The sequence below is a fragment of the Danio rerio genome, chromosome 12 (genome assembly GCF_049306965.1).
Source record: "Danio rerio strain Tuebingen ecotype United States chromosome 12, GRCz12tu, whole genome shotgun sequence".
NCBI classification, from domain to species: Eukaryota; Metazoa; Chordata; class Actinopteri; order Cypriniformes; family Danionidae; genus Danio; species Danio rerio.
This window is the reverse complement of record NC_133187.1, coordinates 35,106,772-35,128,118: the sequence shown is the minus strand read 5'-3', so window position 1 is coordinate 35,128,118 and position 21,347 is coordinate 35,106,772. Positions and strand designations below refer to the sequence as shown.

General features: G+C 37.0%; 1 protein-coding gene and 1 long non-coding RNA gene across 51 annotated transcripts in view; one reads left to right on the top strand and one right to left on the bottom strand.

The window, feature by feature from the left end:
- rbfox3a (RNA binding fox-1 homolog 3a) overlaps window positions 1–21,347 on the bottom strand; it is an 829,029-nt gene that overhangs the window by 29,004 nt on the left and 778,678 nt on the right. For all 50 annotated transcript variants that reach the window (XM_073918641.1, XM_068224793.2, XM_073918645.1 and 47 more), the window contains 4 exons: window positions 18,603–18,735; window positions 18,075–18,114; window positions 10,938–11,002; window positions 505–583 (listed from right to left, as the gene is read on the bottom strand). In XM_073918641.1, coding sequence (XP_073774742.1) covers window positions 505–583; window positions 10,938–11,002; window positions 18,075–18,114; window positions 18,603–18,735 — 317 coding nt within the window. The remainder of the gene's footprint in view (window positions 1–504; window positions 584–10,937; window positions 11,003–18,074; window positions 18,115–18,602; window positions 18,736–21,347) is intronic.
- LOC141376839 (uncharacterized) overlaps window positions 1–21,347 on the top strand; it is a 106,397-nt gene that overhangs the window by 36,988 nt on the left and 48,062 nt on the right. The window lies entirely within an intron of this gene.

Here is a 21,347-nt window from a genome sequence, read left to right as displayed (position 1 = left end):
GAATGATTGACAAGTGACAATTAATTTCAGCTACGTATAAAAGAGCAAATTAGGAAATTAAATTTGTTGCGTACCTCTAAATGTAATTCTTGCATTGCATTAAGGATAACAAAAATCTTTTAATCAAATTATTCATTTGTCTTCAATAAATATATGTCAAATAATGAAAAAAAACCTGTTCTGAACTTTATTGAACATGCATGGAACTGATTAAATATTCCAACAATAAAGTTAAGCAATAATACATATAATGACTGATAATTTTGGACCCCAAATTTAAATATGAGCAAATACAACATTAAAGACTTCAGCCACCCCAACTACATAACTGCAGCTCCTCTATAACATTTACAATCATTCCGTTGGCAGCATCTAAAAGAATGAACAGTGATATCTGTCAGCATTGTTATATTTGGGCTCTGCCTAGTATGTTATTGGGGTGCTCGAGTCTGTGTAGTGTGAGGGCACGGATGAATGTTTCATGCATCACATTTCTAGACTCACCATAGTGCCCACGCTGTACGTGGCTGCAGGTCCAATCGTGTGGTGATAAGGGTCTGCTGTTGCATAGACTCTGCCATAGCTGAAGGAAAAGCAAGAAACGAAAAGGGCATTGAAGCTACAAGAAGATGGTATGCTTCAGCAAACGCTGTTCATTTGAACCAGATCCATTATCACTCTACACCCTTCCTCCCTCTCTCGACCTCTCTTTCTTCCTGTCTGATAAAAATGCAATCACTGGCTTGCCATAAATATACGGTATAAAGGTAAGAGTGTGTTAAAAGTGATAGGAGCTTTGTTATTGTTTTGGAGTAAAAGCACAGAGTATTTTATCTTATGAGCTTGTGGTAAAAGTTATATTGGTCAGAGGGGGAGATGATGCTGAAAAAGGAAAGCATAGAAAAATAGAAAAGAAAAAGCAATGTAGAAATGAATAGAGAGCAGAGCATTTGAAATGATTAAACATACCTGCTTAAAGATAGAAATCATGTATTCTTTCAAGACAATATCACAGTTAGGTGAATGTTTGGGTAAATTGAACAATTTTAGTACAGAACATTTTTTAAGGAAATTGTGCTGCTGTTCTTTCATTCCAGAAAAAAAAAGTTGTATTTACTGTTTTAAAAACTGTTCTCAGTGCTGCGTTTCATGTTGTGTTTAGTAAAATTCATTAAATAATTAAAGCAAATTTATTAGCGAAAAATCTCTTAGAAAGTGGTGGAAAAAAAAAACAGAAAAAATGTTGAATATTGAGCCATGGATTTGATGAATTATTTTATGCTTTATGTTATTGTAATGTCCAAAAATAACCACTGAAAACATATAATGCTAAACATTCTAAATAGATAAAAATTACATATAAAAACATGGGAATATATAATATAATATAGTTGGAATTTAGTTTGTTTTGTTGTTCAGAATAAAGTAACACACATCATGCAAAATCTAGTATTTTTTTTATTTTATTTATGACTTGTTTGATTGATTGGTTGGATGATTGGCATATACAGTACTTGATTATATCATTGTATGGTATTCATGAGAACATATAATCTGAGAAATACCCGTATTAAATCCACTCACAAGAATGAAGTGAAATTAAATTGAGGGTGTTTTCACATCTACAGTTTGTTTCCCTAAAAGTGATACACTGTAGCATTTTCAGCCATTTTGCTATTATCCTTTTCACACCAGAGTGCTCTGAACCAAACCAGCTTAAACTAACTAAAAAGCAGTCATGTGACAATATAGATAATCTAGTCGTTGGCTTGATGAATTTCCTAAACTGCAGTTTGCTTGGTCAGAATTAACGTGTGCGCAAAACACAGATGTTAACAAACAGCGGAGGAAAAGTCAATAGACATATGGACTAATGGATGGCCTTAACAACTAAAACATAGTAGCAACATGCTAGAACATGTTAGCAGTGCAGTTTATTGCCAGAACATGCTGGGTTAAATGGGTTAAAATGTTATCAACCTGGTAAAATGTGCTAGGAAATGAAATTAGCAATATGCTAACTTATTAGGAATGTGGCAATTTATTAAAACTAGTTAAAAATGTGTTAAAAATTAAAAACAACATGTTAAAACATGCTAAGAATTTGGTAACACACAAGCAACAATGTAACTAGCTAGCAAAGGGTTAAACATGCTATCAATCTGCTAAATAGGCATACTAAACTAGGTTAAGGACTAGTTAAAACATTGTAGTTACTCCTCAAAACTTTTTTTCCACACTTTCGTCCGCGACCTGCTATAATTGTTTCAAAAAATGTTTTCTCATCCCATAATGCACCTCACAGCTGGTTTAGTCTAAAAAAGCGATTGTTCGCGCTTTGGTCGATTCGATTCACCACAAACAAACTACTGCAGGGTTTGTTTGAAAGTGTTCCGAGACCACCTTTTTGAGCAGGTCTCTGTATGCTTGTTTGGTCCACTTTTAATGCACACCCAGTGCGACTGCCACTTTCATCCTGCCCAAAATGAACCACATTAAAAAGGTAAATGAACTCTTGTATGATTTAACCAAACTAAGTGAGGCTTAGGGATGGTATCGTTAAGGTTTTAACGGTATTACTACTTTTATCGATACCACTTATCTGTTCGGTACTTTAACGGTTCTCTTATCGGTACTTTTTGTAGTGTTTTATGAAAGAAAATAACAATTTAAACAGAATTAACAACACTTTTATTATTAGAGTTAACATCAAAGAATAATTTTTTATGTTTTTAATATAACATAAATAAAACCAATAATTGTAAAACAAATAAATAATTTATTCCTGTAAAATAATGTACAATGGTTTGAAGGAAACTGACTCTGGATAAAAATCAACATGTTTGCCTTTTCTGGTAGACGTCAGGATCTTTCTTGGTTTCTTGCTTGTGCTTCCTGCAGTTGAAAAAAGCCTCTTTGAATTGCAAAATGCAGTTAAATGAGATATTGTTTATGATTTTTCCTTAACGCATTCACATAAATAAGTTAACAGTGTTTTGGGAGTTTACTGTGTTTATAACCTAGTTTTAGAGCATCTTGCAATGTAAAAATAAGCAGGTTTTCAAATAATTTCTTAATAAGCACAGTTTATTATTAGGCTATTCATAGGCTATATTTGTAAATACAGCTGATGTGAAAGTATTTTTAATGTTTAAGATTTATTTAGGCTACTGCAGAAAAAATACTGTTTCATTGTAACCGAATTTGTGTATTTGTTTAACTATTAGTATTACACTAATTTAGGTGATTGACTGCTGGCATAACGATGTGGATGATGTAACGTTACCATTAGTAGCTAGGCAGTTCAAAACTTTTCATTACTTTTTTTTTGCAGTTAACGCACCTTTGAAAGATACTTTAACTTAGCCAAATTGCTTGCATTTCCACTTATACAAGAAAACAACTTGTTGCGTTTGTTGCAACGGACATTGACGATGTCCACTCGAAAAATACAACCCGTTTGGTTCACTCCGCAAGCTTACAAGCTGTGTGTGCGCGAGTCTGTGTCGCAAGCTATGTGTGTGTGCATAGCGTGAGCTTCCTCTGATTGCACGCACACAGTCGAGAACTGTAATGGCTTTTATATTTGACACGCTCGCCGGAAAATGAGCATTTCTCATGTGAGATTGCCAACTTTGCAGATGAATATCAAATAACGCAAATCAGAAAAGGTTGGTCAGTTAAATTAAGCTACTGTAAGTAATGTTTATTTAGCAATAATCCTCCAGTATCGAAAGCAGGACTGTTAACATCAGAGCTAATCGACACTTCGGTCTTTTATAATGTAGCATCAATACAGATAATGTACCAAGTTTCGGTACCCACCCCTAATGAGGCTGGTGTGAATGTATGTTAAATTAAATTGATCATATACCTAATTATCACTTGAAAACAGTTCAAAATTATGAAACCAAATGTATTTCTGACAAAACAACAAATATTTATGTAAAGGGCGCTAACAAAATACATTAATTTCACTTGCTCACTGGGTCACTTTGAGACAAAAACATGATCTGTTTTTCCATAAATGATCAATTAACCAATGAAAAAACTAGTATGATTTCTTTTTTATTTATGCATCTCTTAGGAGGTCAGACTTGAACACCTCACATAGGGTTATATATTTAACCCCCCAAACCATTTTTTAGAATTGCTTCCTTAAATGACAACATTATCAAATTCCCATTTTAAAAGTTGCAAAGTTCTAAAGCTATACAGTGGAGCAGGAAGGGCCCAGCAAGGAAAGAAATGCATGGCTGCTTTGGATTTTGTGTTGTTGTGCATGTGCGAGTGAAGGAGGCAGAGAGTTTATGTTCACAGCTCTCTTTATCCCTTTCATGCTCCTTTGCCCTCTCTTGTTTACCCGGGCTGCACTGTAAAGAGGCACAGGGCTGCTGGTGGCGGTGGCGTTCTCTCACTCTTTTCATTGGTACCGATTTGGAACTAATTCCTCCAAGATGGGCCTTACTTCTTCCTTTATTTATTTATTAACCCCCCAACACTTCCCTTCTTCATTTGTTGACTTTTTCTACAAACATACGCTTTGCAAATGAGGGCCTGCAGGGAGCAGATAAGGCAGGCTGAGCTGGGTACCGAGGGCACAGACTGAGGAAGGAGAAAAGAGCCGAGAGAGGGGAAATCCTGCACACAGACATGCTATTACATATGGAAATACTATCGGATCTGACCAGGTTTTTGTCGTGCGGGATTATTACAACATCAAAGGTCAGGCCAGCTCAGTGGAGTGAGAGAGAGAGCAGCACGGAGGGGATTTTAACTGCTGGTGACAGACACTGCAGACCAGGGTGGCTGGGAATCCCCATAACACTCAAGTCAGGCTACTACTTAACCTGCAGATTAACCGGGATGGGGGAATGACCCGCTCTGAGGTAAACCTAGACAGCTAGTCTTAGCCATTTTTTTCACATGTTCTGTTTCTTCATTACTTTTTTCTTCAGTGAACACAAAATATGTTACTATTGAATCGTTCTTCTTTCTCAACAGAATAAAAAACACATTTTTAAAAATAATTTTAATTTAGCAAGTTTATGTCGCATCTCAGAATTATGAGTTTACATTTATTTTTTTTTCTCACAAATTTGTTTATAGAAATTAAAAAAAAATGTTTTAGAATACATTTTAGAATATTATTGTACATTTTGACATAGAGAGAGAAGTAAATAAGGATCCAAATAATTGTGACATTTATTGACATATTTACATATTTAAAAAAATAATAATAAAGTAAAACAAAACATAGAAAAAAAAACAAATAATAATAATAATAATAATAATAATAATAATAATAATAATAATCTTGTACCAACCAAAACAATTGTTTATACACCTGAAAGCCTGGTCATAATGTCACATGAGATGTCACACAGCAGCGAAAAATGTAAAAACAAAACTATCATCCAGTTTACATTTTGAAACTACTAGATAGATATAAACTCGAATTTAAGAGGGGGAAAAATGGCAACTTCCAATTGAGGTCTCGTAAATCTGAAAAAATCTTATATATTTATTAGGGGACTATTTTTGTTTCAAAGATTTAACATGATAGTAATGATATGTAATGACTTGATAGTAAGAGAACCCCTTTAAAAAAATATTTGGTCACACTTTGCAATAAGATTAAATTAGTTAATGTATTTACAAGCATGAATGAACAACACATGTACAGCATTTATTAATCATAGTTCAGCATTTACTAATGCAATATTAAAATCCAGCGTTGTGCTTGTTAACATTAGTTAATGCACTGTCAATTGGCAAGAGCTAACATTTTCATTCATTTATTTTCATTAACTACCATAAACAAAGATTATTAAACACTGTAATAAATGTAGTTTTAATTATTTGTTTATGTTATTAAATACATGAACTAATTCATCTCACAATTCAGACATTTTTGTTAGTATATCACAAGATATAAAAATTGTGAGATTCTGATAAACCCAGCTAATAAACAAGGCCCCAATTTAGAGAAACAACCTGAATTATTAGATGCAATTAAAATAAACTTGCAACTGTTTTCTGAGTCAAAATTGCAAGACAAAAAGTCAAATACATTTTTCATATAATATAAAGCAGAGATGCCCAAACTAGGACTCGCGAGCCAAGGTTGGCCCATGGTAACCTTTGATTTGGCACGCAATGTCATCTGAGAAGAGAGGGAGAATGATGGCGATGGTTTAGAGATAGTAGAAACTAACGAAAATTAAATGTTTAAATTTAAATGGTGTCAATTAATCAGATTTAGTGTAAAATGTACATACTGTCACCCGATGGATGCAGGACTTTGGTGAGCAAATCAAGGCAAAGGCAGATTCTGCTTGACTAGTGTATTCAGCATTGAATTCCACTGTGTTATAAATGTGATTTTTAATGGTTTTATTGTAATAGTTATAATTTAAAAAGTTATACTGCATTAGGTAATATGATTCAAAGTAATGTTTTCTATTTATTTTTTAATGTTAGGAAATAAATGAGGAAATTACTCATGACAACTTGAATGTAAAATAGTTTGGTATATTTATCTTCAGCCCACGGCTCTCAATGATATCTGTTTTTTTGCCCTTCATATGAAAAAGTTTGGGTACTCCTGATATGGGCCATTTCATTGTGGTGGTGTCACTGGCTCATGAACATTTCCTGCTTGTTGTCAAACTATTTCGGAACTGCAACAAGAGGCAATTTAATCATATCTTAACATTAAAACAGATTTTAAAATATTATTTATCGACATGTGGACCTTTTTGGATTCTTGAAAGCGTTGAAAGTTTAAAAAATGTCATACAGGAAATACATTAGGACCATTTTTATTGTTTAAATCCCTCAAAATGGTCTATAAAGCATCTTATGTTATTTAGACATGATAAACTCAAAACTCGGCCTCATATCTGACTTACTTTCTTCTTTGGAAAACAAAAGAATTTTATTTGTCCACACAATGAAAATCAATGGGGTCTAATGCTGCTTTGGAACCTATTGACTTTCCCCACATGGACAAAATCAAAACAAAATGTTTTCTTTTTGTGTTCTACAGAAGAAAAAGTTGTGCGGCAGTAAATGATGAGAGAATTAATTCTCTGTTAAGAGGTGAGTTCAGGAGTCTGTGTCATTTAAACACTTACTTTTAAACCCTCCGCCATGACATATCAAATTAGAGTGCGAAACGCTGGGCTGGCTTATGTGAAAGCAAGGAGGCGAACGACAAGTGATGCAGAAAGCAGTGGAGAGAGAAAAAAGAGAGCTGGAGTGAAAGAGGGGACGCAGGAAGGGGGCTGAAATAAGTGCGGTGGAATGCCAGTCTTGTCACCTGCTCTGATGTGGATCTGTGCTTGGCTCTGATAAATCTTACATTATCTGGGCTCTTCAGGCTGGCAGGCAGGGCCGTGCCTTATCGGCACTGACACGCTCAATCTTGCCTAGATTAAACCAGTGCCTGGCCTGATCCAACCTGACAGGGTCCCCACAGGTCCTGGATAAATTACTGACAACCCTGCACCACCTTCGTCTTCACACACACACATGCACTCAACCCTGTGGCCTGAAGTGAGCAAGCTAAGTGGTTACGGAAATAAAGGTTGAATTCAAGTTTAAAGGGCGAGAGTGTATCAAAGATTGGGAAGCGATGTCTAAATGATCTCATTTAAGCCAATTTAATGAGAAAGCAGATCTGTAAATACAAACCGGGCATTCAGAGCTGAGGAAACACTTTCCAGGATGACTTTCGAACTCAAATACTGCTAAAAGTCACAATGGATAATGTGTCAACAGGCCTTACAACACACACTCTTGGCTGATTCGTGATGTTTTGAAATGCAGCTTCTTTATTTCAAAGATAAAGTTTATGTTTATGTTAACCTTGTTACTTCTGGAAAAATCTGGCAAAACTAATGAGCCAACAGATGTACTATATGAGGTTTTGGGAGATTTCTATGTAAAGATGTGTGTTAAAATGCATTGTTTACAATTAGTTGCATACGATGCACAAAATGTTTATTAAAATAAGTGTTTTTTAAGAAAATGTTGTAGGGATGTATGTTGTGGGGATCTGATCATGTGATCTATCTATCTATCTATCTATCTATCTATCTATCTATCTATCTATCTATCTATCTATCTATCTATCTATCTATCTATCTATCTATCTATCTATCTATCTATCTATCTATCCATCCATCCATCCATCCATCCATCCATCCATCCATCCATCCATCCATCCATCCATCCATCCATCCATCCATCCATCCATCCATCCATCCATCCATCCATCCATCCATCCATCCATCCATCCATCCATCCATCCATCCATCTATCTATCTATCTATCTATCTATCTATCTATCTATCTATCTATCTATCTATCTATCTATCTATATTCTCATTATTTTTTAACACATCTATAGTTATGCGGTGGCACAGAGTTAGACCTTCTTCTTGACTTAACACAGAAACAGCAACGTATGCAGCATTAATTTGCTGCAGATAGGCTATTGTTTAAATATTGGCAAAGTAGAACACGGAAGCAGCTTGAAGTGGAAAGCGCTAATATGTCTGCGGTCTGGAGGTATTGTAAAGTCTATGATGACAACATTGCCATAGCAACTGTAATATACTGCCAGGTATTTTAAGTTGAGGTGCTATTTGTTTTTCATATTAGATTTATTTTACATTTACTGTTGCACTAAAGTCCAAAAGTGCAACTGTAGAATTAATGTTACTTAACAGTAGAATTAATGTTATTTATATCAATTCTTGCTACACTAAGAAGTGATGTTATTTTTTACTTGATTGTTCAAGCTACCTCACACAAGTATTCTGTTTGTTAACAGTGTTGTTGAATGATAAGATATTAATTAAATTAAATAAATCAAAGTGAATTGCATAAAAAATAAGGAACATCCTGGATCTGTTTCGTCAGTCTTTTTATCCTTTTTTTTGACGTATTATCAAAGTATCAGATGGGGTTTCGGTATCAGTAGATACTCAAAATCAAATGACTCGGACTCAAAAAAACTGATCGGGACATCCCTAATATGTTGTCTTTTCTATAAATTAATGAACTGTGTGTGTACAGATCAGGATTAAACACAAAAACTTTGACAGCCCCAAAATACATTTGATTAGTACTGTAACACTTTAGTTAAGTAACGGTTCTTGATATTATCTATTGGATTTGTAACAGTGTAACTTATCATATGCATTTGTTTATACGGCAAGAGATGTTTTTATCACCATGGAGGTCCATACAGATTACAAAGGCAGATACTGATAAGATCAGGGACTGATTAATACAGTATGTGTGTGGACTTTTGGGGTTTTACAATGTGATCACATGTTGATTGGTCAGTTTGTATGTCTCAGTATTTGGGCTTTGGTCAGATGGTCAAGAGAGATACAAACCATGTATCTTAAAAGTTTTGCTCTGGCTCTTTTTTTCCTGCTCTGGTCCTCTCCTATTCTAGAGTATACTGTATCTTCTCTGTCTCTATTGCTATCAGGCTCTCTTTGAAGCCAACTCTCCAGTCTGTGTCTCTCCCTCCCTCTGTCTCTGTCTCTGTCTCTCTTTCTCTCTCTCTCTCTCTCTCTATCAGGTAACTTTATTTCACATTTAAGCTGGGTAAAATTATTATCATATGTTTTTTTTATCTCTTGGCTCAGTAGTTTTGCCAGATTTTTTCCAAAAGTAACAAGAAAAAAAAGCATAAACTTAAACTTTATCTTTGAAATAAAGAAGCTGCATTTCAAAACATCACAAATCAGCCAAGTGTGTGTGTGTTTTAAGGCCTGTTGACACATTATCCATTGCAACTTTTAGCACTATTTGAGTCCTAAAGTCATTCTGGAAAGTGCTTCCTCAGCTCGGAATGCCGGTTTGTGTTTACAGATCTGCTTTCTCATTAAATTGGCTTAATTGAGATCATTTAGACATCGCTTGACACACTCTTGCCCTTTAAACTTGAATTCAACCTTTATTTCCGTAACCACTTATCCTCTCCTGTTCTGGAGTATATCTTCTCTGGCACTATTTCTATCAGGCTCTCTTTGAGGCCTACTCTCTGGTCTTTGTTTCTCCCTCCCTCCCCCTGTCTCTCTCCCTCTCTCTCCCTCAGGGAACTTTTTTTTTTTACATTTAAGCCAGGTACAATTATTATCAAATGTTCTTTATCATTTCATGTTTTATCATTGTTTACAGTTATTTTGTAACTAATTTAGTTGTAACAATAAAGAATTAAGGTCATTAAATAATTCCATGTTCAAGTATTTGTGAATTACTTTTAATTTCACATCAACAATTAATCACTCCATATTACAATACAAAACAATCACATAATAGCAACACTCTCCCACTTTTTAAACTATTATAACTGCCCTCATTTCTGTTTTTGGTATAAGATTGTAGAAGGATGGTTTGATTGGAAATGTACAGTTTTTCACCATCATACTGATAACTCATTCGGCAGAACTACAGTTTGAACCGCAGTAGTTAAAAACCCATTCTTTACAGCTAAATACTCAAGACATTGGCTGTTTATTAAGACTTATAAAGCACATATTGTGCATGATTTTATTCTACATCCCTGTTCCTACCTAATACTTAAACATAACTACCACTTTAATAAGTATTAATAAGCAGCAAATTTGGAGTTTATTGAGGCCAAAATTATAGTTTACAGTTTATTAATCTCGAGAATTTAAAATAAAGTATGACCATTTCTTTTGATCAGTTTTCCATAAACCAGCGCCCTTTTGTGTCAAAGACAGTGATAAAAAAAAAAAGAAGATGTTTGGAAGTTCATAAATCAATATTATATAGACCAAAAAGCTAATATACATAGCTTGAATTCTCTAACTTTGATCTCAGAAGATTTTTTAAGCATCAACCAATCATGGAAAGTCAAACAGGAGATGCTGGTGAACTCTTACCTGTCACTGTAGGCGGCTGCGGCTGCTGCGGCTGGTTGGGCATATCTGTATGCTGCATAGCCACCCTGTCAAATACATAAGGACATCCGTCAGGCAAATGCAAACAGTGGGGCATCAATAGCAGCAGATTTTTAGGACCACAATACAACTGGACTGTTCATACATTAACAGTCCCAAAAGCTCAGTTACAGCCTTAAGAGAGCTGCTGAAAAGCCCTGTCAATGCTCACTAAAATCAGCGCTGAGTGATTTAGGTGGTATTTAGTTTGCCAATACAGCTTTTTGTGAAGCCTTTTTGTTTAATGGGGAATTGTCAGATTGACTGCATTAGCTCTTCATATAGATCTCGGCACAGATGCCTAACAGCCGAGTCCGAAAGCGAACCATCTGAGCGTCTTCCCTTATCTAAGCTGAGTGCAGCAATAGCGGTGCAACCAACGGCGTGTCTTTCCAGAGCGCATCAATCCCATCAATTGAAATGGCAGGGCCGGGCAACTATCGATCAGCATGGTAAGTGGCAATCTGGTATAAACAATTAAAATCAGTCAATGTTTGCTTACTGCGAATGAACCAAATGGAAGATTTGGCTGAAGCTATTGAAGGGGCCTTTTAATTAATGTGGCTGGCCAATACGAGTCCCCTGGCTCGGTGCCCAGGGGAGCGGTCTTGACACATGCAACGTGCTCATCCGTGGTTGGAGAGCGGCACAAGACAACACTAAATATTGCTTGTATAAGCATTAGATGACATCTGACGAAGCTATTAATTGCTCCATTCAAGCTAGCTATTAATAGCCATGTTGTAAGCGGCGTCGGATGACATCGTCGGAGATTGTTAGCCGCAACAACCCAGCGTTTCCCCACGCTAGTCTTGATGTCTTGTGAACACTTACACTACAAACATGCCAAGCTTTAAACAACAGGGAATGTATTTGCTGGCTGCGAGCGAGTATCTAAGTGGCTGGGGTGTTTATTGAAGTGTCTGTTTTAATGAAACGCAGCTCCGCTCTTTGTTATTTTAGCTCGCTGACATCACTGGTACATTATGTGAATAATCGCGGTGCCAGAGCACATGCAGGACTGAGGCATCGCAGATACAGGCCTGCACGCTGAATTATAGATGCTCTCATTTATTTTTCAGCTCGGGATTAATGTCCGATGCTACTCCGCTAAGATCAAATGTTTAGCTACTGGAGTTGAAGAAGGAGGAGAAAAAAAAAATCAGGTCACAGAAAAGCGTGTGCATGGACTTCAGTGGAAGATACAGCTTCTTAATTCCGGTGAACACAGATGGATTTAGAGAGACAGATCTATCACATTTGGTATTTATGACAGCATGTCTGTTTTTTTTTTTTTTATATATAAAAAAAGGTATAATAAGCAGAGTCAGTCATAAACAAAAAACCTTGAGTAGACTTAAGATAATATTCAATGGATGTTTCTGATGTTTAATGGTTTAGACTTGATTAAAAAGTTTGAAAAGCAATAGTTTGTATTTTAAAAAAGTCTCTCATGCTCATCATATTGTGAAAGATCATTTTAGCAATTAGCATATGTTTTTTTATTTGAATATATTTGAATTGGATGCTAAAGTTGAATGCCCAGCACAATTTTGCAGAAGCCAATATGAATCAGCTTGGCAGTTTCTGGTCCCTATGAATTGTTGAGTGTAAGGAGTAAAAAAATTCTGTGGAAGTTACAACTTCTTAATTCCGGTGAACACAGATGAACTTAGAGAGACAGATCTATCACATTTTATATTTATGACGGCATGTCAGATTTTTTTTTAACATGAAAAAGGTACAGTCAGTCATTCATTTGTCTTCTTGTCGGCTTAGTCCCTTCATTAATCCAGGGTCACCACAGCGGAACGAACCGCCAGCTTATCTAGCACGTTTTTACAAAGCGGATGCCCTTCCAGCCGCAAGCCATCTCTGGGAAACATCCACACACATCACACACACACACACTCATACATTACGGACAATTTACCCTACCCAATTCACCTGTACCGCATGTCTTTGGACAGTGGGGAAAACCAGAGCACCCAGTGGAAACCCAAGCGAACGCAGGGAAAACATGCAAACTCCACACAAAAACGCCAACTGAGCCGAGGCTCGAACCAGCGACTTAGCAACCTTCTTGCTGTGAGGCGACAGCACTACCTACTGCGCCACTGCATCAGCCTAGCAAAGTTAGTCATAAACGTAAAACTTTGAGTAGATGTTACTGATGTCCAATGGCTTTAGTAGACTTATTGAAAAAATTTGGAACACAAAGATGCTTAATAATGCTCAGCATATTGTGAAAGATCATTTTACCAATTAGCATATGCCTTTTTCTATTTAAATATATATGAATTGGATGCTAAAGTTGAATTCCCAGTATGCAGGATCAAAATCTTTCATCAAGCCATTATGAATCAGCTTGGCAGTGCCTGGTCACTTTGAATTGTTGAGTGTAAATAATAAAAAAATGGTGTAAGTTACAGATTCTTAATTCCGGTGAACACAGATGGATTTAGAGAGACAGATCTATTACATTTGATATTTAAGCAGAGCCAGTCATTAATGTAAAACTTTGAGTAGACTTGACATCTTAACATTCTTAACAATGAATGTGACTGATTTCCAATGGCTTAAGTAGACTCATTTAAATAGTTTGGAACACAATAACATATATTTTTAAAAGACTGCACTGTAAACCTTAATAAGTTAAGACTACTCAAATGATTTGAGGAAAGTCATTCCCTTCAATTAAGTAATGGAATATTGACAACTCAATGGAGTTGACCAGATGTGGTCTTTTATTAAAACTTAAGTAAGTTAACTTAAAAGTTTAATTACAGATAACTTAAATGTTTAAGTACAGATAACTTAAAATGGGTAATAAACTATACTTCCAAAATTTTCAGCTTTTATATTTTTTACTTTCTAACTTACTCCCAGGGCCGTTTATTTCGATGTTGATATTTAGCCGCACCATGTTGGTGTTTTGTAACATCTAATTTTTACGAGGTGGGTCATTAACCCAATGCTCAACCCCCAGCCTGGAGGGTCAGGACATACACACCCTACGGACAATTTAGATTACCCAATTCACCTATAGCACATGTCTTTGGACTGTGGGGGTAACTGGAGCACCCGGAGGAAACCTACTCGAACATTGGGGAGAACATGCAAACTCCACATAGAAATGCCAACTGATCCAGCTGGGACTTGAACCAGCGACCTTTTTGCTCACTGCGCCATCCATGTCACTCCTGCGTGTATATCAATTAAGTAAAATTTAAGTATATAAGTATATAAGCATTTAAATATCTACTTACTAATTTAACTTTTCTCTTTCATCAGATGGGTTCAGGTAGCGCTTCTGTCTTGCTGTGCTTTAGTAAAACTCAGCATCACAAGCAAAATGGCCACCTTGTGTCATATAGAATATATATATCGACTAATCAGCATGGCTGTAAAGGCAGAATTTCAAGCGCAACCAATAGTTTTAAACAGAAACATGGTGATCGTTAAGAAATTAAAATGTTAATTAAATATTAATTCAAAGTTTTTTGCTGCCTAATGAGTAAGTTAAACAACTGCAAGTTTTAATGCCAAAATTTGGTATCTTTTTGGTCAAACTTTATTTTGATAGTGCGTTTGTGGAATTTAAGTAACATTGCAATTAATTCTCATTAGATTATTAGTAGACTGTTTGGTTGGGATTAGGGTAAGGGTTAGTGTAAGATGACATGTACTTGCAAAGTTTCCTATAGGAGCAGTATCAACATATATTAAGCAGACAGTCTACTGATACAACAAGGGACCATCAAAATAAAGTGTTCACTATTTGTAATGACAACAGAAGGGTTTACAGTCTGTAATGCTCCCCATATTGTGAAAGATCATTTTACCAATTAGCATGTTTTTTTTTTCTATTTTAATACATTTGAAATGGATGCTAAAGTTGAATTTACAGCAGGGTCGCAATCTTTTACAAGTCATTGTGAATCAGCTTGGCAGTGCCTGATCAATGAATTGTTGAGTTTAAAGAATAAAAAACTGGAACTTCCTCAGCCAACTATTGCTTTATAATTTATTTAAAAGTCCGCAGAGATGCATCCTGGATTTTATTGGCAAGTAAGCGTATGCTACTGTACGTACATTTGTCAAAATTCTCTCGACTGTAAGATTTATTTAGGCACATGTCCATAGTCCTGGCTAAGAGTTTGCAAACTTGGCGGCAAATATACTATTGTGTGTGCCAGGTAAAGGCATCACAATTACGTCCACGTTCATTTGTCCTGTTTCAGATCTAAATGTTGAATTAATTTCCGTTTTTCATGCAGCACAATAATTCTGGGTAGGGGAGGCACACTCTCTGATCACCTGACAGACTAATAGGCTCAGACTGCCTGTCAAAAACAATAGAGCCTGGGCACAATCTCAGGCTGGAGAGCGAGGCCTTTGGGCTGTATTTTAATAGAGGCTGAGGGAAAGGCGGATCAAATGCGCGCCATAAATTAAAACAAAAACACTGTAACGTCGACTTCATCAACTTGATCCCGTATGATTTTCCACCCACTTAAAATGAAACCAGGCAGTGGAGAAGATAAAATGTGGATGTTAAGATTAGACGTCAAGTGCGTAGGGGGGTTCATTTTTGGTTCATTCCACACTTTAGATTTAGATTAGGTTTAGATTACCATGAAATCCATAGAAATTCTGGATCTTTTCTCAACAGCCTGGATTGGGATTATTAGAAGATCATGATTGGTAAGGGCTGATAGAGAGAATTTGGTCAGGACACCAGGGTTACACCTCTGCTACACCACTTTGGCTTGGATTGGCTTGGGTTTTCCTAGTTTGTACAATACATATACTATATATGCCTTATTAAGCCAAATTCATACAGTATATCTCATTTACTGATTAAACTTACTTAATGTATCAGTGATTTGGGATAATCATTTGATTCTGACTTTTACAGTAATATATAATAAACGATTTTAACAAAAATGTGATTCTCAAAAACATAAAATGGTAAATTTACAGAATATTGACAGTCTACATCAATGCACTGATAAATGGTTGATCATAAAACACCAGGTTTACAGGGTAACTTCCATGTGAAAATAGGCTTTTATTTAAACACTATGGGCTCTATTTTGACAATCTAGGCACAAAGTCTAAAACGCATGGCCCAAAAGCATTATGAGCGTGTCTAAATCCACTTCTGCTATTTTTTAAAATTAATTTATTAATTAATTTATTTTTTAAACTACCCAGGTTCAGCCGGTTGCAATGTCCCGAATTTTGGTTGCCAATCTTAAGCCAATTGTAATGGATTTTTTTGGGTTCAATTAAAAAGTTTCCCAAACAGTGCAGAGCCCGGGGGACCAGAGGGAGTGCTCCGACTTGGCCCCCTCTGGTCCAACTTCTGCTATTTAAAGAACAGAAAAATACTGTCTGCGCCACGATGCATGGTCTAACAGGGTTGGGCTTATTCTCTTAAGGAGTTATGGGTGCGTTTTGAGCATAACGTGCATCAAACAATCAGAGTCTCATCTCTCATTCGCTTTGAGAGTCAGCTGCATATATGGCGGACTTTGTAAATGTAAAAGCAGAGTGCTTTACTAGTGAGATAACAGTTAATCAAACCATCTGCAGCGCAAGGATGTAGAATGAGCCTCCTCCATTCGGCATCTTGACTCTCTCTTTATTTTACTATTACTCTTTACTGTTTTATTTTGTGGAGTAAGGAAAAGTAGATTTTTTTCATTTCTAAATTCAGTTCTAATTTCCAGCAAACAAATAAAGGAACAATAATAACAAAGTATGGTCTAAAAACTTTTATAACTTTTGGAGTTATTTCCAAACACACGTCCTATTCTTATGCCCCACATGGTGAAGCATACGTCTACAAAACCTGACAGGTGGACAAATTGAAACTTGTTTTTATTAAAACAAATACAAATATGCATATAATAAATAATGCTTATACTAATAACATTATACAAATGCAAATTGTCATCAATAAACTGAAAAAAGCCACCCGGCATGAATAATTTTTGTAATATTTTAACCCTTTAATTTTATTGCATATGTAAAGATATTTGTGTATTGCTGTACATCCTGTGTGTTTTAAGCAATGTGTAAGCATTTGGACCTCATAGGCGCATAATTATTGTGATCTGCGCTGGACTTTAGACCAGCTTTTAGTTGGTCAACAGCGCTGTGTATTTCAGTTTCTCAAAATAGCAACAGGCAAAACATGCGCCTTAACACACATCCTTTTTAGACCGGCACACCCATGAATCCACAAAGTGGTGCAAACGGATTTGCTATTTAAACAACTTGGTGGAAAACGTGACATTATTGTTGCGCTGGTCTGAAAATAGCAACAAATCGCACCAAACACGTCTTACGTCTTATTGCGCCAGGTGTATGATAGGGCCCTAGAAGTCTATTTTGACTACTTTCAAACTACATAAAAAAGTGTTGATTGGTTGGTTAGAGCTACCTTTAGACTGGCGACTGAAAAAATGTCCTTCATTAATTAAGATACAGATCAGAGTAAAGGGGGTTTTGCACAATTGTAATGACTAACCCCCTACACACCTTTTTTGTTGTCCTTCAGGGGGGATTAAGTGTTAATTAAAGAGGGCTTCAAACCTTGGGAATTTATTGTAGAAGATTTCCTTGGAAAAACTAAGTTGCTGCTGGAGGTATGGTCTCAGCCATTCCACTTCCAACAGCAATCCATATTTTCAAGAAGGTCTTCCATCCACGACCCAGCCTAGCTTCAGTTGGCAACCGCTCTTGAGCTACAGGGTTATATGGCTTTAGAGAATAGCTAAAGATGTCAAAGAAGGGCATGCTGGAAGCTCAACATGTGTGAATTCATTGTGCCATGCAATGTTATGCACAGGGAAACCCCCAAAAGGTTCTAGTACAGCACAAACGGCCACCCTGGCGGATATGCACATGGTGACCTGAGCTGACCCTTGGCTTCATGAAAGATTCAGTAGCAGCTGCTCAGGTTAGGCTCAGCGAACATGTCCTCAAAGAAGCATACAGTACAACCCTGGCTTTCTTTAAAGAAACAGTAGAAAAAATGGAAAACACAACAGAATTTGGGATACTCACATAGATCTCAGCACCGTAGAAGCCATCTTGGTAAACCACACTGCAAAACACAACAAGAAATAACAAAACACAATACATCAGCGCCAAAAAGTCTACACAGTTTCCTCACTGTGTGTAGTGAAGGAAATAAATTATGCAGCAATGCATTCATTCAGCAGACAAAACAATGCACTCTAGACTGTGAGGAAGGGGGAAAAAATAGAGCAGATTAGGAAAGACCACCATTTTCTGTGCTTAGAGGAAAACAATGTTGCTTTATAATGGGCTTTGCTCTGTCTTGTCACTGGGGAAAACTGGTAGGGCTCGCCATTAGAGTGTAACACACTTTATAGCCATCAAGCGGTCATGTTGCAGGTTAAGGCTGTAGCACATATAATGTGAAAATGGTCCTTTGATGACAGTGCTTTTAAGCGCTGAGGTTTACCTAATAATGGCCTCAGGCTTGGGCAAAAAAACAAACAAAAAAAAAAACAAGGTGAGCTATTTGCAGATACTGTACGTGTGTGTTTTGGGTGAAGGGTTACTCACGCTCCGTAGGCGGGAATGGGAGGGGGTGGAGGCGCAGCACGGAACGTATTGTAGACGGCACGACCTCTGCCTCTCAAGTGGGCGCCCCTGTAAGCCACCGTCGCCCCTGTGGTTGGATAGGGGAAGCCTGTCACTGAAAAAAAGGAGAGAAGAAAGAAGGTGACATAAGCTTTTGCTTCTAAGAGGCGCACCTGTCACCACCAATCGGCTTTCAGTCGGTACTGTGACAACACACTGTCATCCTAAAGTGTGCTGCTTTAAAACAACTCAGACGGATGTCAACTGGTGCATCATGTTGGCACATTACATCAAGAATGGCAGCATGTTACAGCCAGTGATTCTCAAGTGGTTTTACTTCAGAACCCAAATTTGTGGCAACCCAATACACTTAAAATGAAGTAAACAAAAATGTTCTTCGAGATCAAACTGTGATGTTTATTAAAGACACACTATGGAATTCTGAACTCTCTGTCAACATCTGTTGTTAAAACATACAATTTCAAGTGAATTGGAAAGGAAAAGTTGATAACAGATTTTTGTTAAAATATTTGTGCTTGCTTTAATAAATATATGATATTTTGAAAACAAGAAATATTTAATTATTTCTGTTTTTTTTTTTATCTGAGTCTGAACGATCTTTTATTTTGAAAAATCTTTTATTTACAGAAAAAGACTGTATTCTATCACTTACATCTCGGTCACTTAGGCACCCAAGTTTAACCCACAACCAGCAAAATAAGTAAGAAAGAGACGTCTTTGGAAAGTTTCTTTGCTAAGAGGAAAAGGCCCAGTGAAGGCTGCCTTCTAGGGGCTTTTCACATATAGCGCCTTTTCTGGAGTTTGCGCAAGTTCATTATTTTCAATGGAGTGACGCGCTCCCGCCTTCCAGACACGCACAGTTGAATGAATACAAGAAGTGCACCGCGAGCTATAAGAAAAGAACTAACCGATCGCGTTGTGTCTGACATTGCATTGCTGAGTGATGCAATCTCAGCTTGCCTCATAAAGCCTGCATCCAGATACTATTGGACTGATCAGCCTCAGCTGCTTCGGTAGATTAATTATCTTAGACAAACACAGAACACCCAAACACTGCAGTGCTTTGTATTTTTTTCCATAAATTAAACTCTGTATCAGAGTTACAGCAATGTTTTATCAGCTTGCCATCCTTGGGAGAAAAAAGTTGATGGTTGCAACCTACGAACACCAACCCCATACGCCCACCCCTCCCCCTGGACTATGGTAAAATTGTCAAGCGTTGACCGGTCCGCATTGATAAAAAGGTTGAGGACCACTGCTTTATAGGTTTCAAATCATGAATTTCTTTTAAATAAAAAAAGAAGATATTTAGAAATTGTTTTGAAAATCTCCATAGTATTGTTTTTTTTCATGTTCATAGTATTGTTTTACAAAAGTCAAAGACTAAATTTTTCATCTTTCTTCAAAATATCTGCTTTTTTGTTTAACAGAAAAAAGAAAAAGGATAAAGTTTTGGAACCACTTGAGGGTGAGTGAAAAGTGAGTAAACTTCATTTTTGGGTGAACAATCCTTTTAATAAATTGATTTCTCATTAAACAATAATATGCAAACTCCTCTGTCTTTAGTGCAAGCATAAACACCATATGCCCAACTACATATAAATTATTCAAAATGATCCATACCAGCTGAAAAAACCCTCACTGCACTGAACCAAAAAAAAAAAAAAAAACTAGAGGCTTTTCCAGCTGAATATTAAGCAGAGATCTGAGGTCTTGGAGAAGAAAAGTGTGTGGCATCCCTGTCTGGGGAAGCCTCTTTATTGTGGTTATCTCTGAAACCTTGAGCGTGGGGTGTGTGAGAGTGTGTCTGGCTGCTGTCCCGCTCTTTGGGGGTGTGTGCGAGGCAGGGGAGATGGTAGGTTGTTGTAGGTGAGACACAAGGTGCTGGCACACGGGGCTGAGAGAGCAGATGGAGAGGATTGTTTAGAGATGCAATCACAGGCTGGCGCCATCCCTCATCCCTCATTTCTCTCCCCCATACATACATACACACACACACACACACACACACACACACACACACACACACACACACACACACACACACACACACACGCGCGCACGCGCGCACACACACACACACACACACACACACACACACACACACACACAAACACACACACACACACACACACACACACACACACACACACAAACACTTCTCCAGCCTCACGCCACTACTGGGGCCAGAGCAGCCTGGAGGAGAGCAGGGACAAGTCAGGGTCAAGACTGGGAGAGGTGGCAGAGGGAGAGAGGGCCCGGGCTTTGTGTTAAGGAAACATACACGGATGGGAAAGTGAAACAGACAGAATGAAACTTGAAACAGCATGTGTAACAATAAATGGGTGAAAACATGTCCAGGTCACATTTCACACAGTCTCGGCCACAGACTGCCCACAGTCCATTAGATGGATATTGCACATAAAAATGGAAAGCTTCTTCTCACAAGCTTTAATATGACTGAATGACTTTACTGCAAGAACACACTTAACAGCTCCACCCACCCCTTTAAACAATCTACATTTCAAAACAAAGTTTAAACCGATATGTTTTTGTGTGTTTGATAATTCACTCACTGGCCACTTTTTTAGGTACACCTGTCCAACTGCTCATTAACGCAAATTTCTAGTCAGCCAACTACATGGCAGCAACTCAATGCATTTAGACCATGTAGACATGGTCAATACGATCTGCTGAAATTCAAAC